Source organism: Tachypleus tridentatus, chromosome 1 (assembly GCF_004210375.1).
Source record: "Tachypleus tridentatus isolate NWPU-2018 chromosome 1, ASM421037v1, whole genome shotgun sequence".
Taxonomy (NCBI): domain Eukaryota; kingdom Metazoa; phylum Arthropoda; class Merostomata; order Xiphosura; family Limulidae; genus Tachypleus; species Tachypleus tridentatus.
The window spans coordinates 43315023-43334869 of record NC_134825.1 but is presented as its reverse complement, the minus strand read 5'-3'; the positions used below and the strand labels follow the sequence as shown (position 1 = coordinate 43334869).

Here is a 19847-nt window from a genome sequence, read left to right as displayed (position 1 = left end):
CACTGTGAAGTCCACCCTAAATTGTAAGACTGAGGCAAGTAAATTTGAAAATAGGAAAGGAAAAGGCGAAATTCTTAAACTCAATGATATTGATGATAAATATCTTTGTCTATACAACTTTCAGGACAGAAGAAACACTGTCAGTGATTTCAACATGAGATAAACGACCACGTATTAATTGAAAGAAAGATGTCCAAATGTACAGTATCAAGACAACTCAACGAGAATGGAATATTTCGTCATGTAGCAGCTTAAAAACCTTTATTTCGCTCTACAACTCATTTCAAGAGACTGAAATTTGTTAAAAAGTATAAAATGGGCTATTGATGATTAAAAATGGGTGTTATGATGGACTAATGCAAGCAGCAAGTGGACATAAAGGTCCAACACGTGAAAATTCAGAAGTAACACTTATTGTAGGAAACTTCTTTATGCTCATGGTATGTGGGCTATTGAAATTGAAGAAAATAGCATATTGTGAATTTGCTTTATGTGGAAACATGGAAGATGTTTAAACTAGTTTCGAAAAGCATCATAGCATATTACCAGGAAATCACTTTGCATTATATGATAATTACTAGGCTAGTGATAGAGCTCTCAGTGACAAGGATCGAGAACTGCCATTGTACCACCAATTAGTGTAATACTCATACCAGGACTAATTAAGTAATAAATTACATTTAATAAGTGTGCTATGGTAGAAGCAAATGCTCCAATACGTGAATCTGTGAATCTCTTGTGAATCTGAATAATAAAATATGTTATTATTAGGGTCACAAACTAATGAACCATAAAACTTAAGTCTGAATGTAACAGTATAAAATTTAAAGCTCTACATGTATCACTTTCAAAACAGGGACCATCAGATGTAATGAAGTTTGAACACCCCCAGTTGATGTATAAATATTAATGTCTGCAGACTTACGATGCTATAATTCGGGTTTTGATATCCGTGATGGGCATAGCACCGATAGCTCATTGTGTATCTTTGCATTTGACTTTAAAACAATAATATTACAACACCTTTGAACAAGATTTATAAAATTTGATACCAGATCTTCACATTAGAAAAACGTATCACTTCACTTACAAGACACACTTTTATATAAGGCGATTCATAGGCTTTTCAAATATCAGAATGTAATGGTATGTATATACATATGTGTGTATAAACGATTAATATTCAACAGTCAAGTAAACTAAATCAAAAGAAAGGATTTTGTTGAAAATAGTAAATCCAAGCCTCTGACTAATAATATTTTCTAATAAAAACTTTGCACAAATTAAAAGGATCTCCAGAGTACAGGCTATTATGTGTGATATAAAATATATCCTAGGTTTTGGAGGTGAATGAGAAATAGGGCCTACATTGAGGTGGGGATACACTGTCTATCATTCTTAACCTCTGTTTGTGAGTCTCACATAAACAGCACCATAGTGGACTCACACCACTAGTAACCGGCTTTCCATGTCCGTGATGGGCAAAGCATAGATAGTTTATTGTGTAGCTTTGTGCTTAATTCAAACAAAAACTCACACGAAAAGATTCATAAATAATAAAAGTGATTAAATAATTTAATGTTGAAAAGAAATAGAAATTACGAGAGCAAGATGTGGGTGCTCAAGTCCACAACGTCCTACATCTATATCTCTCTTTACTGCCTGTAGACAGTTGTGGGAAGGTGAATGCACAAAATTTGAATAATTATGAAGTTATAATGCTTGTCAGAAGAGTACAGCACATTACTATTGACCTGGCAAGACCAGGTGGTTAAGGCGCTCAACTGGTAATCCGAAGGGCACGGGTTCGAATTTTCGTCGTACCGAACATGCTCTTCCTTTTATAATGTTACAATCAATCCTACTATGCGTTGGTAAGAGGTTGGTGGTGGGTGGTGATGACTAACTGCTTTCCCTCTAGTCTGCTAAATTATGGACGGCTAGCGCAGATAGCCCTCATGTAGCTTTACGCGAAATTCAAAAAACAAATACACATTACTGTTAAAAGAAAGTAAACAATATGTTATAAAAAATGTATTCTTTTGTCAGAAATATTTAAATTGATATAATTATTAATTATTTTAATTTCTAAATAATATACTTCTATATTCGATACTGAAGTATTTTCAATTTCTAATTCTACCAGATAAATAGTGCTAATAACATTACTTATATGTGTGTGCTTCTTTTATAGCAAAGCCACATTGGGCTTTCTGCTGAGCTCCCAGAGGGAACCCATGATTTTAAAAATTGTAAATCCGTAGACTTACCTCTGTACTAGCGGGGGGCAACATTATTTATCTCAACGTGATTTATACTAATCAAATCATCTACATATCTGTAAGTTAAAGTAAAAATGTCTGGGTTTATGTAATTCTCGATAAATCTATTCTCATAAAAATAAAGATATAAATTTGCAACACAAGTAAAATAAATTAATTCCATTGGAACTTCTATCACTTGATTAAATAGCTGGTTATTGTAAAATGTATAATTATTATAAATGCAAAAACTTGATATGTCTTTTATGCTTTTAGAGTTAGATTTTCATTCTTTCTTCCAGTACTATGAAAGGATAACAAAACCATTCTATTAACGAGATAACAAAAATCAAAGCTTTTAATGGAGTTATGGTGTACAGTGTGATAAAAACAAATGTTTGTATATTCTTTGCTTGCTCGCAGCTTCTAACATATTCTAAAATGGGTTGATTGTTTTTTATTATCATTAACGTGTGTTTCTTATTATTAACACTTACATTTTTAATCTTATAAAATAAAATATTAAGTAATTTACTGAATGAAATGGACGGTTATTTAATAATTGTTCTTACTGAACTAGGAATAAATCTAAACTTAACCGGGGATTTATGGAGTTTGGGAAGAAACGTGGCTCAAAGATCTTGCTACAGGCACGAAGCATAAAACGTTTGTTAAACATAAAATTAAAAAAAAAGAATTAAGAGAGAAATTTGTAGTAATAAAAATGATAAATCAAAATACACAATTCACATTTTGATTACCAATATTCAAATATTAAGTGCGGACTCGTGGAACACGGCAATTCAATTAAATTTTGAGACGTAATTTTATTTAAAATATTTTCATAAGCAATTCCATATATACTATATATTGTTTTAATGCTATGTGTGTATGCAGTTCTATAATAGCCCAATACTTTCAAGAATTAATATTAATTTCCAATCAGAACAAGCTTCCTATTTGTTACATCTAATGTATAAGCTATCAATGCTGGTCAATAGATGGCAAGAGATTCGTATTTTATTTAAACTTAATTTTATTGTTTTATATCGTGGTTGAACCAGTAGAAATGCGTTTTAAGAGATTTTTCCTGAGATATTACCCCCCAGGTAAGAGAAAAATAACTTTTTATGCTTAGTTTCAGTTAAAACTTGGAGATGATTCTTGAGAGTATTAGTTTGTTTTTTCTTTTCTTTAGCTTCTATATATTTTTGCTTTTTTTAAGTAATCGTTCTCTGAGATTGGTATGATGAAGGATTATATTTATCATATGAATAATACATTTAGTGTTAAAATTTTAAGTTACTCTAAGTTGAAATTTTCAATATATATTTTGTATTACAATGGAACCAAAACTAGACATTGATAAAATTGAAATAGTTTTTGTAGTATTGTATAAAATAAAGTATCCTAGTGGATTAAAATAAAACATTTTTAAGCCCTGCTTGCTAGCTGTTAACCTAACTTCGAAGGTGGTTGTTGTCACTGTTCCTATAGCAACGAAACGGCTACTATTGCATTCATATTAGCAAACTTATTATAATGCTGCCTTACATAAACTCATGCTGTAGAATATATTTATTCATTTTAATTGTAATTATTTCATTCCAAATACGGTTCTCACTCAGTTGTGATCAAATTCTCTGTCACTTCAGACAAGAAGATTTTGTTATTTGTAATGAAGCATTTCCCCTTTTAGTTTAACATTTTAACATATTTTCTCCACATGTATGTATTATTTTGTTTATTTAAACTAAAAGCTTGCACTCTTTGCTTTATCAATCGTGGAGAACAGAAATCAGTCATACTAAGGCATTCAAATGCTTTATGGTGAAATTTTATCATATCACATCAGCATACCTATAAATAGATTTGGTACTTTATCTTATTCAAAACTGTCTCTTATATACTTGTTTGGTTACTATAGAAGTGTCAAATGTGTTAATTACCCAATGAATCAGGTAACAAGATTAATGACATAAATCTTGGTGATCTATAGATGATTGGAATTGTTAAGGATGTTGTTAGGCATGTTCAAGCAATGCATGCAGTTCTAAGATGCATTAATATGTTATATAAATCTGTTTAGATGCTGTTGCTTCAATTAGCAATGATTATAATGAGTAAATAAATGTATATATATAATTCTGCAACTAGTCCACTCTATCTATGAAAATCTGTATTTAATCCATAAATAGTGTTAATTCTGAATTTTGTAATAGATATATTCCTGTATTAAAATTCTTATATATTTCTTTATTGTGACAAATTTGACATCACACTCTGTTAGTCTTACCATCCACCTTTATCAATATTGTGGCTAACTCTAAGCCTAATCCTGATATCAGCAACTTCAAAAGAAATATACTTCATCCAGTTTGTACATATATATAATTTCTTCAGTTTTCTTTAATGCTTTTTCATCAACTCTATAATTTTTTGTATGTTTCTTTACCTTAAATTTTCCTGTATGGCCCTTTTAAGTCTTCTCAAGTATTATTTTGTAAACAGAAATATCTTAGCATATTCCAGGTTTTTTAAAATTGTTTTTTGTCATATAAGTATTTCCAGTTTGGTGGCATTCCTCATAACATTTTAATCATGTAATTCCAAGGGTAAAATTTTGACAACAATCACCAGTACTATTTACCAAAACTTATTTTTAAAATGGCAATAGTACCAGGACTTATTTTTAAAATGGCAATAGTACCAGGACTTATTTTTAAAATGGCAATAGTACCAGGACTTATTTGAGCTGCTTTATAATTTCTATGTTTACACTTATAGTTTTTTCCTTTTCAAAAACAGGCCCACTTCACCCAGTTGAGTATCTCTACTTTCTTTTTTGAGAATTTCATCTCTGTCTAATTTCATTTTCTTCCAAAATCTTTCAATTTTAGTTGAACTTTTCAAACTTTAAGGCATTTTATTTCGTTCTAATCTACTGTCATTTCCACTCATGATATCATTCACTGAATTTTTGGTTAATTGATACAAAATCAAGAGATGATCAACTCTCAAACTTATTAACAGAAAAAAAGCAACACAAACTTAGTAATCTTTAGGAATTGCTAACTATTGAACATTCCATAATTATGCAAAACAAATTTTTAAGGCTAGAAATTTTGGAAATTAAAGCAGATTAATTACATAAAAATTTTCTGTGTTACTCATTTTCTCACATTCTCTATGTAACTTAAAAGGCAACATACTATTTTCTTAGAGTGGTATTAAATAACATATTTACATCATCAGCAAAAATAAATAATTTTTGATTATTTCTTCACCTATGCCATGCATGTAAAACAAAAGAAGGGAAGGTTCTCATGCTGTGCCCTTAGATAACTTGCATGTGACATTAATCCATTCTGCTGAACTTCATTTATAGTTTCCCTCTGGTTTTTTTTTTTGTTCAACCAGTTCCCCACACCAACAGCAAGCCTTTTATATGATGTCTTGTCAAATACTTAATGAAAATTCAGATAACACCAAATCCACACCTGCATTCTCATCTATGTGAACAGTAACCTCTTCAAAAAATGTCAAAAGATTAATAAAGCAAGATGTTCTAATGAAACCACGGTAACTGTTTATCAGAATCATTTGTTTTTTTTAAATATTGAGTTTTATTTCAATTAATACTAAAGATTTGAGGAAGTGCTATAAATATTATATAAAACTAACAGTCAAGTGACTGTTCAGCATTATCTAAAATATTAGGTCAATTGTGTGGTGAAGGTTAGATTACCTTATTTGTATAAAAGTACAGGAGTTGTGGAATATACAGTCAAAGAAATAAAATGCTTTCATTATTATTAAGTGTATTAGACTTTGCATTCTTCTTTTTTATTCCATAACTGAAATGAATCTATTCAACAATGTGGTCCATTTTCTACTGCATATGTGCCACAGTGTACAGAGGAGTAGATGGAGTGGTGAGGTGCTGCTTCTTGTTTTGCAGTAGCATATGAACATTAATTTGTGTATAAACAAATAAGAAAAGTGGCTATAGGTCAAATATAAGTTTGACTGAGGGGCTGAGTTTTGATGTGCTATATACTGGCCTGTAGTTCAGCAGGAATTTGGATCCATTAAAACTGGACTTTATCTTGTACTCTGATAACTGAATCTATCAAATTAAGAGTTTCAGTTATCATATGGCTTATGAAAGAGTTTCAAACAATTAGTGAGTTTATTTTACTGATGAAACTAATATGAACTATCTGGGCTGAGAGTTTGAGGTAGAAGTTACTGAATAGTAGAAGACAGCAAGAACACTATGGGTCATTATCTCAATCAAATTGTTAATAAGGAAGTTGTGAGTATTTATCTGACATTTCACAATAAGGCAAAAAAGTTGAGCCAGTAGTGGAACAGTATCTATACAATTGATTGATTGTGTTGATGATATGACTTGATCTTGGTGATGTAGTTGGGACTGAAATGTATTAACTATTAGGAGTGTTTTACAAAACAGGCTGCAATCAGTAGGTTGTTTATAAGACATGAAATTTAAAGAGTTTATTGCCTGTTACATTCTATGTTCTAGAGTAGAATTAAATAGTGAGTCTGTGAAACTGATTGTTATGCTATATAATTGTTGTTGATCCTATAAAGCTGGTCACTTGGAATTGTCTAGATCATTAATATTGATATGGAATAACTGAAAATACCTTAGATATGGTACCTAGAACTTTAATAGCTGGAAGAGCTGGTGATTATGAACCTCCACTTGTTTACTAAGTACTAAGGTAAACTTCTGTGATACACAATGTTTGCATGAAATGATGCTTGATAGTATGTTTTGTTCGTGTCAGTCAAGTTGAATAATATGACAAATGATATGAAATTTCCTATGCACATTCTCCATAGATTCAATTTAATTGGGAGACTCTCTTATTGTAAGACTTAATTATATGTTAATCTAGGTTACAGGGAGAAGAAAATATGTTTCAAAGATTTTTGGATTTATACCTAAACAATCATTTGACCTGTTGCAATCTGTGGTTTACCTTGAATTGTGTGATAAAGTATTGTTGTTTGTATTGTAAACTGTGGTGACTTTAAATAAACATCTGTATTCTCTCTGAAATGTAAGTTTTATCTTATTTTTTGTGGCCAAACTGTCTCACCCTGCACCCTGTCACAAAATAAACACCTGCATATGAGACCTGCAATCCTCCTGTTATTTATGGGCTTAATTTCTGTACACTCTTGACAATCATAAAGATTCTTCAATTTGCACAGAAAAACAAATATAATGTCAATATAATATTCAGTTAAGCATATCTTCAATTAGTAATAATGAGTATATTGGATGGCACAATACTTTCCCTTATTGTATCCTAATCCAAACATTTTATTTTATCTTACTACTAATAATCCATAAGCTCATGAATATTTCACTTTTTATTTTCTAACATTGTCAATGACAGTGTAGGGTACAACATATTTTATTTTAATATAACCCAAACTAGTATTCACAGTTTTAATTTGTATCTTGTTATCTTAAAATTCCGGCCAAAATTATTTTACTATTGCCTGGCACTTCTATTTTTTGTGTGTACTATTCATGTTCATAATTCAACATACATGAATGAACTTTTATGTAATATAATATATATATTGCAAAACGTAGTGTCTGTTTCGAGCATTTTTGTGTTTCTTGTTTGAAAAGCTGTGCACCCAGGCAAAATTGAACATTCAGTTTTGAAATGATGGGAGAACAGGTAGGAACAATGTCGAAGGGGGAGGAGGTCACTCTTACTTAATATTGTTGGTGATTTGAAGGGGGAGGAGGTCACTCTTACTTAATATTGTTGGTGATTTGAAGGGGGAGGAGGTCACTCTTATTTAATATTTTTGGTGATTTGAAGGGGGAAGAGGTCACTCTTAGTTAATATTGTTGGTGATCCTACTTGTAGTGAGATGAAAATATTTATTCAGATCTTTGGTGGTCATCAAGGGTCTCTGAAACCACAATTGAAGGCAGTCATTGTCATGCTGGAGAAAAATTAGATTACATTTTTCCAGAGCCTTTTTTTCTCTGTTGGCCTTTTAGTCCCCCTATGAAACAATGGTCAGTTTGTGGACTTGTAGCACTAAGGTCTGGGATTCGATTCTTTCAGGTGGATGTGATGGATGACCCAACGTTGCTTTGTCATAACAAAACAAATTTGCCTCACAAAAGATTTACAATCAATTGTAATAAACACTGTCTTTAAAGGAAAAAAGAAAATGAACAACCATTTTGAGATAGCTGTCTTTGAATTTTCTGTTGGTTCTTCAATAGTGTGATGTTTCATCTTTTTACTGGTTGTTTTTGAACCTGCTTCTTATTTGATGGCTAAAGGTCTGGTAGTGAATTTTTTAGTTTTTCTCTCCAACTTCTTTGTTACTTGAAGAGCCTTATCTGAAACTTTGCCAGAACTTTGTGGTTTCAGCCAACCACTGCTAAGTGAAAGCATTTTCTAACTCTCAAATAGTACTTCTGCTCCTTGAATTTTGTGGTTCTAAAGCAGAGTTTGTAGTTAACCTCAGTAAGTCTATATCTCCTGATGCAACAGAGTTAGTCTATGGTCTTCTAACTGTAAAATCCACCATTTTGTTTTCTATTCACTTCACTTTGTTAAAAAATTTTCAGGATCACCAACTTCATTGATGATGAGCTGGATCCCTTGGTAGCATGTCTGTTGGCTCAATTTTCAGCTTCTACATTATTCTCTGTTATTGTTGGAGTAGTTAATATCATTATAACTACTACAGGTCATAGGTCCTCCCCTATTTGTGGTTCCTGAATCCCAACATCAACCTCTTACATTGTTACCAGGATAGATTCTGTCTATATCCAAAGGTTCTGCTGCTTGACCTCATTTCCAGCAGTGTCAATTGTTATTGTATGCTTTCAGGGTCTGTGAGAGCTCAGCTCTGAGAATTTCTGCATGTGTGACAACCTTAACCATAGATCCAGGAGCACTGCAGATCCTTGAGTCAGGATTTGCTATTCATTTCATATCTTCATGTGTATTATCCACCCAACCTATGGGGTTTCTGTCTTTTGCAGATCATCAGTAGTTGATGCACAGTTTTAGGGCTATCAGAATTTGATTGGTCTGAGTATAGTGAGTAAATTGTGCCAATTCTTCTGAGGTTTTATTCCTTTTGGTCTTTGGGCCTGTGCAGACAAAATATTGGGGTTCAGTCATCAGCCCTTCTTGTCTATATCCATGTCTAGATTCTTCAAGGTTTACAAGTTACTGATTCCTCAATCTGAATTGACATTTTTCTTTCCTTTTTTTTACTGGGATTGTAGATGTCAATGTTTGCTGTAGTCAGTTGCTATCTGCACATTGCCATATTGATGGAGTCTCACCACTATAAGCATTTGTTATTCACAAGTATCAGGTACTGGTGTTCTTGGTTTTTACTTTTGGACTCGCATCAGCTTTACATGAGTTATGCCATATTGCATGAATTTTCTCGTCACTTCCATACCATTACACTGTTCATGCTCCATTCCATGGATGACTATTTTTTTATGGCATTATCTTGTCAATTATCAGAACATCATCCTGATTCTACTTCCAGAAACGACCAGGACAAAGAGGTCTGTTGCCTTCTTGGAACTTGACCTAGATTGATTTGACAGATCTCTGTCAGTAGAAGGAGATTTCAGTGACTGAGAGCACAAAATAATAATAGTTCTGCATATTGGGACCAAAGAAGATGAACCAAAGCAGTCAGTTGAAATAATGGTGAGGACGGAGAAACGAGTAAATGTTGCCTTGTCGACTCTAGCATCCATGGAAGATAAAATACTTTAAATGATAAGAGAAAGACTGAAGGAGACACAGAAAGGTTCATCTGCCTTCCCACTACAGCAGCATATGTTCAAGATAGAATGGGAGACATTAACTTCTCAGCTGAAGGGTAAGAAATGTTATTAATAGTACATAAACATTGTAAATTTTTTTTCCTCCATTCATTTAGGAAACTAATACAAATAATGCAGTGAGGGTCCAGCTGACACTAATAGGCATCATGATCTTTGCCACCACAATGAACACACATTAAAGAACAACAACAAGATGCTTTTGAATGTCTGAACTGCTGACACTGGAAACATTTGAGAGAGTCAGGAATATATGGCCTTACCTTACAGTTCAGATATCCTGGCAGATGGGCAAGGTGATGTAAAAATCAGTACAAGAATATTGGAAAGCAACATAATTTCCCTCTTTACAAATGGAGATGTGTTGCACAGCATAAACTCATTGGCTGGTGAAACTGGTGAGGATCTTAGAGATGAGGGTGTTTTGTAAATCCCTCTCAACATTCATTCCTCAGGAGTAATTTAAAGCAGCATGAGAAATATCCTCAGTAGGTATATACACATTGTTTTTCAAATTCAGGAGGAGTTCAGTGTGTTTTGATGTTGATGTTCCTACCAAGACGTTCTCAGAACATGGCTTCTTCACTGACTTTGGAGAGCCTACAAACCCTTCTAATCCTTCTGAATAAAAAGGGAGATATTTGCCCTGAAGATTTGTCTGATAAAGAGTACAAGATGAAAAAAAGTTAAAGGTGCAGAATGAGGTGGAGACTGCAGTTCAGAGTCTTCTAAATTAGGTTGTTTATCTATTAACTGCTTTTTTAAGATTTTATTTTTTGTGGAGTTGGGGAATCCATGAGAAAAAATTATTCAGTGCCTACTCACCCAATGCCAGGGCTTCGTGAGCATTATGGCCAAACACCAGCATCAGACATAGTGGCCAAAACACCTATTGAGAATGCCCAACACTGGTACCGAGTTGACTTTAGCTCAACAGGACCAGCCAAATGATCCCAGGAGAGCCACCAATCTATATGAATTCAAGATCAAATTGGCGTGTTAAAGTGCCACAGATGCCCCTCATCTACCAGGATTCTTTACTTTCTTTCAGGGGTCAACACACAGTAAATGGAAGAGTGGATGTTTAGATCACAAAAGAGGCAAATGAAGAATACAGAACCTTCCCTGAGAGGTCTCCTCACCACATACAGGAATCTACCTCAAGGGGTATATGTTATAGAGGTGATCCACTTCCATGTGGTGGGACCTGTTGGTTGTTATTGTTCTCCAGCTTCTGTATGATCCTACCTGAATAATGATGTTACACATATTTCAGAAATATGCTTCATATCTGAACATTGGGCCTTGGAAGCTGATGCTGTGCCAAGCATGAGTGGAAGTTTATCTGGAGGGTGAAATTGTGTATCTTTTACAGAGGTGATTCACTTCTGTGCAGTGGGCCTCAAAGATTAACACTGTGCTTCAGCTTTTATGTAGTCCTAACCAGAAGGTGATGTGATTTTTGAATAGCTCCATCACATTGCAGTTCAACCCTCTGATTGGAATTCTTTGTCCTACCATCACCTGGATATCAGTTCAAAGTAAATTGTTTTTGAATTGGAACTGGATCAATCATCATAAATCCTCACACATGTTGGCCATGCTTCCTTATCCTACATCATTCTAGTGGTTTTGTCTCAAGATTTCCATGTAGTGATTTTGCATGTTGATGTTGCACTGCACACACACTCCAACTTCTGTGCAGTCATATCTAGAGGATGATGTTATCCCTCTGTTGCTCCACCTCTAGTAGTTTTACTACATATGGAGTCAATCTGATGGAGTTTAGACTTGTTGTATACTGTCATAATGGCACATCCCTTTCTAATGTTATTTGGAGATTAGGTTCCCGAATGACTAGTTGTGATTGTGGATTTGTGCACATGTGCCATTTTTGGCAGATTGGTTTGGTACATATATCATTCGATTCTGCTCAAGTTGAAGTGTAAACACTGTGGACCCTGGTATACCATAGTTTAGAAGATTTATTCTCAGAACTGCTTGGTTTTTTTACTAGAGTTGATGGGCAATTTACAGTCCAATGCATCCTAGCCATTCTACAACATAAGGTACATATTTTTTTAGCTGTTTTTTGGGGGATGTGCAACTTCTACTTTCTTCCTATGTATATAACATCCATTTCCACATTGGGAAAAGCATATACCTGGTACAGATGGGGTGCAGTTTCTCACTTGTGTTCCTCTCCCAACAGGGGTCACACTTCAAGGGTGTTCTTTGGACACTTTCAAAGGATACTCTTCTACATCCTTCAAACCAGTTTCTCTACTCTTCAATATGGGATTCTAGTTATAAATGTGAGAGGAGTTAAGGTACCATATTGTAACTTATATTACTACGCTGAAAATATGTTTTTGATTGGTACTTATCTCTTTCTTCCTTTTCTCTTCACTTAAAATCAATGTTTCCTTCCTGCTTGATATTGCGATGATAGTTTGGGAGAATTGAATATAAGAGATCATGCAGGAGGTTGTGTCATGTTCCTGTTGGTGGAGGGCTCTTGTATGATGATTTACATGCCTAGATGCAAAGAACCACATTAAAAGTGAGGTAGAAGTTCAAGGCTTGTGGTATCTGGAAAAAATTGTTGCATATAAAGGACAGCACTGAACTGGATAAGTACCTACTGGAAATATATTTTTAGTGTAAGGAAGTAATAACATTTCAATGTAAAGTTACTTAATTAGTTTTGATAGATAAATAAACATTTAACTCGCATACTAGCTGCATAGCACAATAGATGTGATAAGTCTTACTACTTACACTTAATAATTTTTTGACAATAAACTAGTTGGCTGGCACTCAACAACTCATTGAATACTTCACTCACTTCCCATTCACTGATGATTCATATTTAAATCATTTTCACCTTCTACTCACTACATAAACTTTTTAGATTATAAACATTCTAATAAATATCTTAATTAAATATTGAAAATATACCTTATAACAATACACTACTTTTTACATTTTGATTTTTGTAATTATCTAAGAAAAGACAATGACTTATTGAAAAGAGTTCAGAGTATGCATATAAAAATGATTCTGATGACAATAGCAGTATCTTGTATAGACAAGTAAAAATAGGTTTATTTTTTCTTTTTTTTAGAAAAGAAAGATAAAGGATGATCATATTAACATTTACAGATTTATTAACAATTAATAGAACAAAGCCTTCTCACATTTCTTTGTTATATATTTGAAAGATAATGTAAGTTGAGAGGCCACAATTTTAAGATTTGTAAACAAAACAAATCAGACTAGACTCCATTTAAAACATATTTAACAGAATATTGTAGCATTTAATCAATTGCTACTGGCTGTAGTGTAGAGTGTCATCTTATAGGAGTTTAAGAGGGAAATTTGTCATTTCCTGGCAAATAAAGAAGGCATTAAATTTATACTTTTCTATATAGTGGGGCTTAAGGATAGCTTTGAAAACCAAATTAACCATTTATCTGTATGTCAAGTGTAGCAACCGTGTTTAGATTATTTAGAACTGTTATGATCAAATACAAGTTTTTGTACAAAGATCAGAAAAGTAGCAAGTTTTGATAAATAATTTTAAGTATGAATGCAAATATTTGAAACATGTAGTCATTTTTATTCCTTAGATCTATAAAGACTCATGTTAAACATTCCTTAAAACTCTCACTGTATTTGTGAAAATCATGTGTATAATTACTGCCTCAGTATAACATCAAACAAATTGTGATAAAAGAAATTATTTATTTTTAGGAATTGTGTTGGAATGTGAAGAAGATTTACATAAAATACATACAAAACATGTTGACCTATTTGATCTAACACCTGAGTAAGTATTGAATTTATTTGTTTTTCTCATGTGAATGTATGAAATATTTGTAATAATAGCTTTAGTCCATACCAGCATTTCTCAAAGTGGGATCAGGGAACTCCCAGCAGTACACAAGAGCACTCTGGAGAGCCCATGAATCTTGTCCAGAATTTCATTAAAGTATTTTTTAAAAATATGATTTAAAATTATTTTTGCAGAAATAAATTTATATGAAATAAAAATTTAACTTTAGAATACAGATTTTAAGGCACATTTTATCCTTTTTTTAAAAAACAACAAAAAACATTGACAAGTTTGGGCATCCACAAAAAAATTTCAATTAAAAGGGGTCCTTTTTTTACTAAGGTTTGAGAAATGCTGGTCTAGAGGCCTTAAAAATTGAGTAAATTTAAATATTCTTTAGTTACTATTTATGAACACTTTAAATAATATAATATTAAAAATTAGCTTAGGCTTACCATTTTATTTACTATTTATAACAACTTTCACTTTATAGGCCTTAATGTTATGTTATGTAGGTTAAAATGCACAATAGTTAGTGTGTAAGAAAGATTATACAAATTGGATTAGAAAACCACAACTGGTATAAAGTTGCGATAGAGTGGAATGCATCAGAACTATATTTTGACATTGATGTACCAAAGATAGTGTGATTCTGTTAAAAATAAAAATTTACCACTTTGTAAAAGGAAATGTAACAACTCTTTCTGGTGCAAGATATTAATACAATAAGATCATAAAGATGTGTTTAGATTGGAGGTTTAGAATTTGCCAGATAGGGATATCCCTTACACTAACTGCATTATAAAACAAATGAGTACACATCAATGTATGGCACCATGACCATTTGAGAGAAGTCAGCAAAAGCTTGTACATCAACTGTGGTAAGCAAAGTGCATTTTGTAACAGGTAAAAATTCATAAACACAAAGCTCATTAACAAAATTCATCCATATTCCCAGGCAACAGTATGTAACATAATCAAGAAGGATCTTCACCTAGAAAAGTGACACAAGTCACGAGTATACTAGTTGCTTCCATGAATTGGTTTAACCATTCATAAGCAACTGGGAAGTGAGAGTGGTATTCATACTATTACTTACAAAGACATATTTTTCAAATCAGCATATGCACCACCTATGTATTTTTTTTGCAATTAAACTGTTTAAAAGAGGTGCTAAAATGCCATCATTGTGGTACAGTACATCGATTATGGAAAGCCACAAAACATACAGTCTTATAATGGAGCCTCTTGCAATGAAATCTATGCTGTTGTTTATTACTATTACCAGAGTTCACACTTTTCATATAGAGCATAAAAGGATGTGTCAGCATGGTTTATAATGGTATGGTGAAACTGCATATATAGAAATAATAAAAATCCTTTTTTCAAAAACTCCATAAGATGTAGAGATGGAAATGCCAAAAAGTAGGGATGAATACACTAAACTGTACAAAAATTACTATATAAGTAGCCCAATATTTCTATAAATAACTTTTATCTACAACTAAATGTTGAGTTCCTGTTAGTTGCATGAATTCAGGTTTGAATAAAAGCATTTAAACTGAATATACCATACCGTCTTACAGTGACTAATCACGTAACTTTGTAAAATTGGCTCGGTATGTACTGGCCACTTATGTAGAGATTTTTGTATGGTTTTGTGTATTCATCCCTACCTCATTTCTGTGGTTTTTATCATTGCCTTTCATACATCATACTTAATTGTTTCATTTTTATTTTATTACTTGTTTTTCCCTCCATTTTTTTCAAACAATTTCATTGAAAAAGGTTCATATTTTTATAATCCAATGGCAATATATATTGTTAATATCATATCAGTTTTGTCAGTTTCTCTAATTCTGGATTACAGTGGAAGCCAGTGAAGCTGGAATAATTCATCTAGGATGTTACAAGTACCCTGGAGTGCTTCACCAATGTTAAGGGAATATTTACATAAACTACCCCTTCCAACTTCACTCCAACTCATTGCATGTGCTTACAGTCAATTTCACCTCATGCTAGGGTCAGTTGATATGAAGGACGTGATACATATCCCATGGCATGAAGTATGATACCATGCATACACACACACAGCTGCAAAGCTTAGCCTCACTGAAAATTTGAAGAAAAGTCGACCACTAGATAATGTATTGTTCTGATAATTATGAAACCGGTGTTTTTAAACTTGAACATTGATGACATATGCAGATCTGTCAGTTGCATAAATGTCTATCTTTTTGATATCTTGAATATTAAATTAGATTATTCTTTATTTATTTACTTACTTTTACTGAAATCATCTTTGTGCATTGAAGTCATAAACGTTTGTTATATAAGAACAATTGTTTTGCCATCTAGAGACAAAACATGAAACTGTTATTTACGAGGCTTGGAAATAAAATATGCATATAAACCTAACTCTCTTCAATGTAGTAGTTTTTCTTTCTATTATTTCCACACAAAAATATGTGTTGTAGAAGAAAAATAATAATACTGTTACATAATCTGTGAAACACTTGATAATGGCAATTAGGTGCTCAAATAAATCTATAACTCAACTTTAGCAATTATTTGTTATCATCATAGAGTAATAATTTGAATGCAACTGCCATTTTTAGCTCAGCCCATCCCTACACACTAAGCACTTTCAAGTGCTCCCAAAATGCTTTTCTGTCATACTAAAGTCATTTCAAAATCTTCTCATTTTTTGGCTAGCATAGGTAAAGGAAAAAGAAAGATGAATACTTTGTTGTTGTTTTTTAGCTAGTTCCTAGTTCTTCAACTTATCAACATGTCTGAATGATATTGGGAGTCTCATAAGCATGGCCTTGGAACATTTTAAATATTTTTCTGATGAAGTTTCATATATATATAAGACTATATGTGTGAATCAACTTAACAAATGAAGTCTAACTTGTAACATTTATGCAATCCATATACCCTTTCAATAAATGTTTAACAAGATTCAATCTGAAGTACGCATCATAATTTTATAATACCGATATTCATTTACACTATCAATGTATGCTAAATGTAGGTTCCTGAAACACAAAGAAAATAAAATGAGCATGGACAGCAAAGTAAATACAACTAAACACAAGTAAACAGACAAAACTGAATCATTATTTACACACATGCATAGTATAAACTTTAAATGTGTAACTTACTGCTCAAGTTCTGTATTTGATTTCAAAATCTGTACATAGCTGCTAGGATCAAGAGTTGAATAGAAGTATTTGTTTCTGCATAAGATAAGGACCAAAGCAGGAATAAATAAATAAATACCTCCTTTTTCAGTCAGATTACTGATCTGGTATGACATGCATAAGTCTTGAATTACCTACATCTTAAATTACTGCTATATTACACATACTCAAATCTTCTGGTCTTACTGACTTGTACAAGTCTCTATGACCTCACTCCAGACAGGCAAGACAAAGAAACAGGATCATTCAGAAACAAGTATTGTACTATGTAAGATTTTACTACAGTATAAGATTAGTGCAAGTGTAGAATATTTGTACACTGGGCTTATAAGATGTCAAAACTACATGTATAATACTTACACAAAAATATAGATAAATGAACTGAGCATATCTGAATAAAAATAAATTTTTCATCAATTGTTGAAGAGTGAAATATATTAATATTTCCACCCATCACATTGTTATCCAAGAAAAAAAATTGTTAAATAGGAAGACTAGGCTTCTAGTATTTAAAGTTATTACCTTTAATTTTCATCTTTGTGTTTCTAATATATTTGTCCCATCATTCAGACTGAGTTTTCAGAGTGAGAATATGCAAACCCTAAACAAGTTTAAACATCTAAATCAAATCACTTCTTTTATTTTGTGTGCTCTAGAAAAATTAATTTCAAAATTAAACCTCTCATCATAACATAAATTAATTAAACAAGATATCGATGTTTTAACCTGACGTTTTATTCTTTCAAAGATGTTGATATCTTTGCTGTAGTAAAGAGGCTTCATCAGTCTTATGCAAAATTATTCATAAATAGCTGAATATCTCCTTTACTCTTCCTTTACTAAACTTTCTCCCCAAAGTGTTCAGTGAATGATCTTATGCAAATATAGAAAAATATACATTCCATACAAAGAATTGACTATTTGTATGTCTCCTGTGGTCATGACTAGACTAATTGTTTAATAATAAAATGATGTGATTGCTATTACACAATTGTTTTATTTATCTTAACAGCTCAGACGTAAGTTTGATTTTAAAAGAAATCAGAAGAAAAGAGCCATTAATGACTGCACTTTCTTGCACTCAGCTGGAAAAAGCCATTAAAAGTATCCTTTTTTAGAGTAATAAGATCCTACTTGCTTTCATTTTTCATAATAGTAATAAATGATGATCAGGTTTTTCAAGATATTAAATGCGTCAACTGAGAAAGGTATAGAGATTTGTTTTATAAGTAATCATAAAATATAAGAAAGTACAAAGAGATAGAAGACTATTTCACTTACCAAAATAATCCTTCAAACAAATATACAAGTAGAGATTAAAAGCAAAGTAATGAAGCCCTCTTTGTCTATATATCTATGAAAATAATATTTTATAAAAGTTCAAATTGACAGCATACATCACATAATTAGGAAAAAACACTCCACAAGTTTATAACTAACTGAGAAAAAAGTAATAAAAAAAACATCTGAATCAAGTCCCCTTTAATTCTTCTATGCTTCAGAGAAAACAGATTTAAAACTTTAAGCCTCTCTTCACTGCTGAAATGACTTAAACCAGAAGTTATTGTAGTAAACACTTTCCAGACTTTTTCTAACTTTTAAATAACCTTTGTGTATAATGTGAGGAGAATAGAATTTCACACTATTGCAGTTTAGGTTATACCAGAGGCTGTTAAAATATTATATTGTCATTCTAAGCCTTATAGTCAAAAGTCCTTTAGATATAACCTAACACTGATTATTTTTTCTTTCATCACAGCTACAACTGATCAGAAGTATTCTCAGATTCTTTTTTTCTACAACTCCACTCTTCATTTAATCATATGAATCAGCAATATTTATACCATCTAACATGTGAATATAACCAAAACTTTGAATTTGAGTGAATAGCTTGCCTTAAACATCCATATCTATCCTAATTAACCATTCTGTTAGTCTCATTTCTACCTAAATCTAAGATATAATTCTTCAAGGTAAAGCCATTTTTACTTTTATCAAAATTAAGTTAAAACAGCCACTTATAAATGTATAGGTATCATTATGCAAAATTTAAATGTATATCATTTCTTTAGCTGTTTCCCAGTGCTCTGCCATTTTTTCTATTACAGAATTTGATTTTGGACATAGACTTCACTTGGTACTTAAAAGGTTTAGGGTTAGGGTATAGAGGCACAGGAGTTGTCAGCATTTCAGTGTGATGTTGGTCATGATTTTTTATTTTGGTGTTTCAAGACACCATCTGGAGATCTGTGGCACAGGCCATATGTGCCAGTGCCTAGTGATGCTCTGCGGACTTACAACACTAAAAACCTGGTTTCAATACCCATGGTTGGCAGAGCACAGATAGCTCATTGTGTAGCTTTGTGCTTAATTCAAAACAAACAAGCAAGCCTAGTGATGCTTCCAATCTTGAATCAGGAAAAGACTTTTACATAAATTCATCATTAAAAAATAAAATAAAATAAATAGGCTTGTTTTGAACTCAATACAATAAATGCTTCCATCATATTTCTTCTCTGTTAGGCTAATGCCATATTTAATGTTGATATAATTAGGGCAATGCATTGACTGTCTCTCTGATTATGAGCCCCGTAAGTAACTAAGTAATACAAAAAAAACTTACAAATGTCCTTATCTCTAGCTGATCAGTA

General features: G+C 32.3%; 1 protein-coding gene across 1 annotated transcript in view; it reads left to right on the top strand.

Annotated features, from left to right (window-relative positions):
• The first annotated feature begins 3162 nt into the window (after positions 1-3162).
• The window catches only part of LOC143247119 (uncharacterized), a 57431-nt gene continuing 40746 nt past the window's right edge, over positions 3163-19847 (top strand). The window contains exons 1-3 of the mRNA XM_076494634.1: positions 3163-3370; positions 13909-13984; positions 18209-18300. Coding sequence (XP_076350749.1) covers positions 3331-3370; positions 13909-13984; positions 18209-18300 — 208 coding nt within the window. The 5' untranslated portion in view covers positions 3163-3330. The remainder of the gene's footprint in view (positions 3371-13908; positions 13985-18208; positions 18301-19847) is intronic.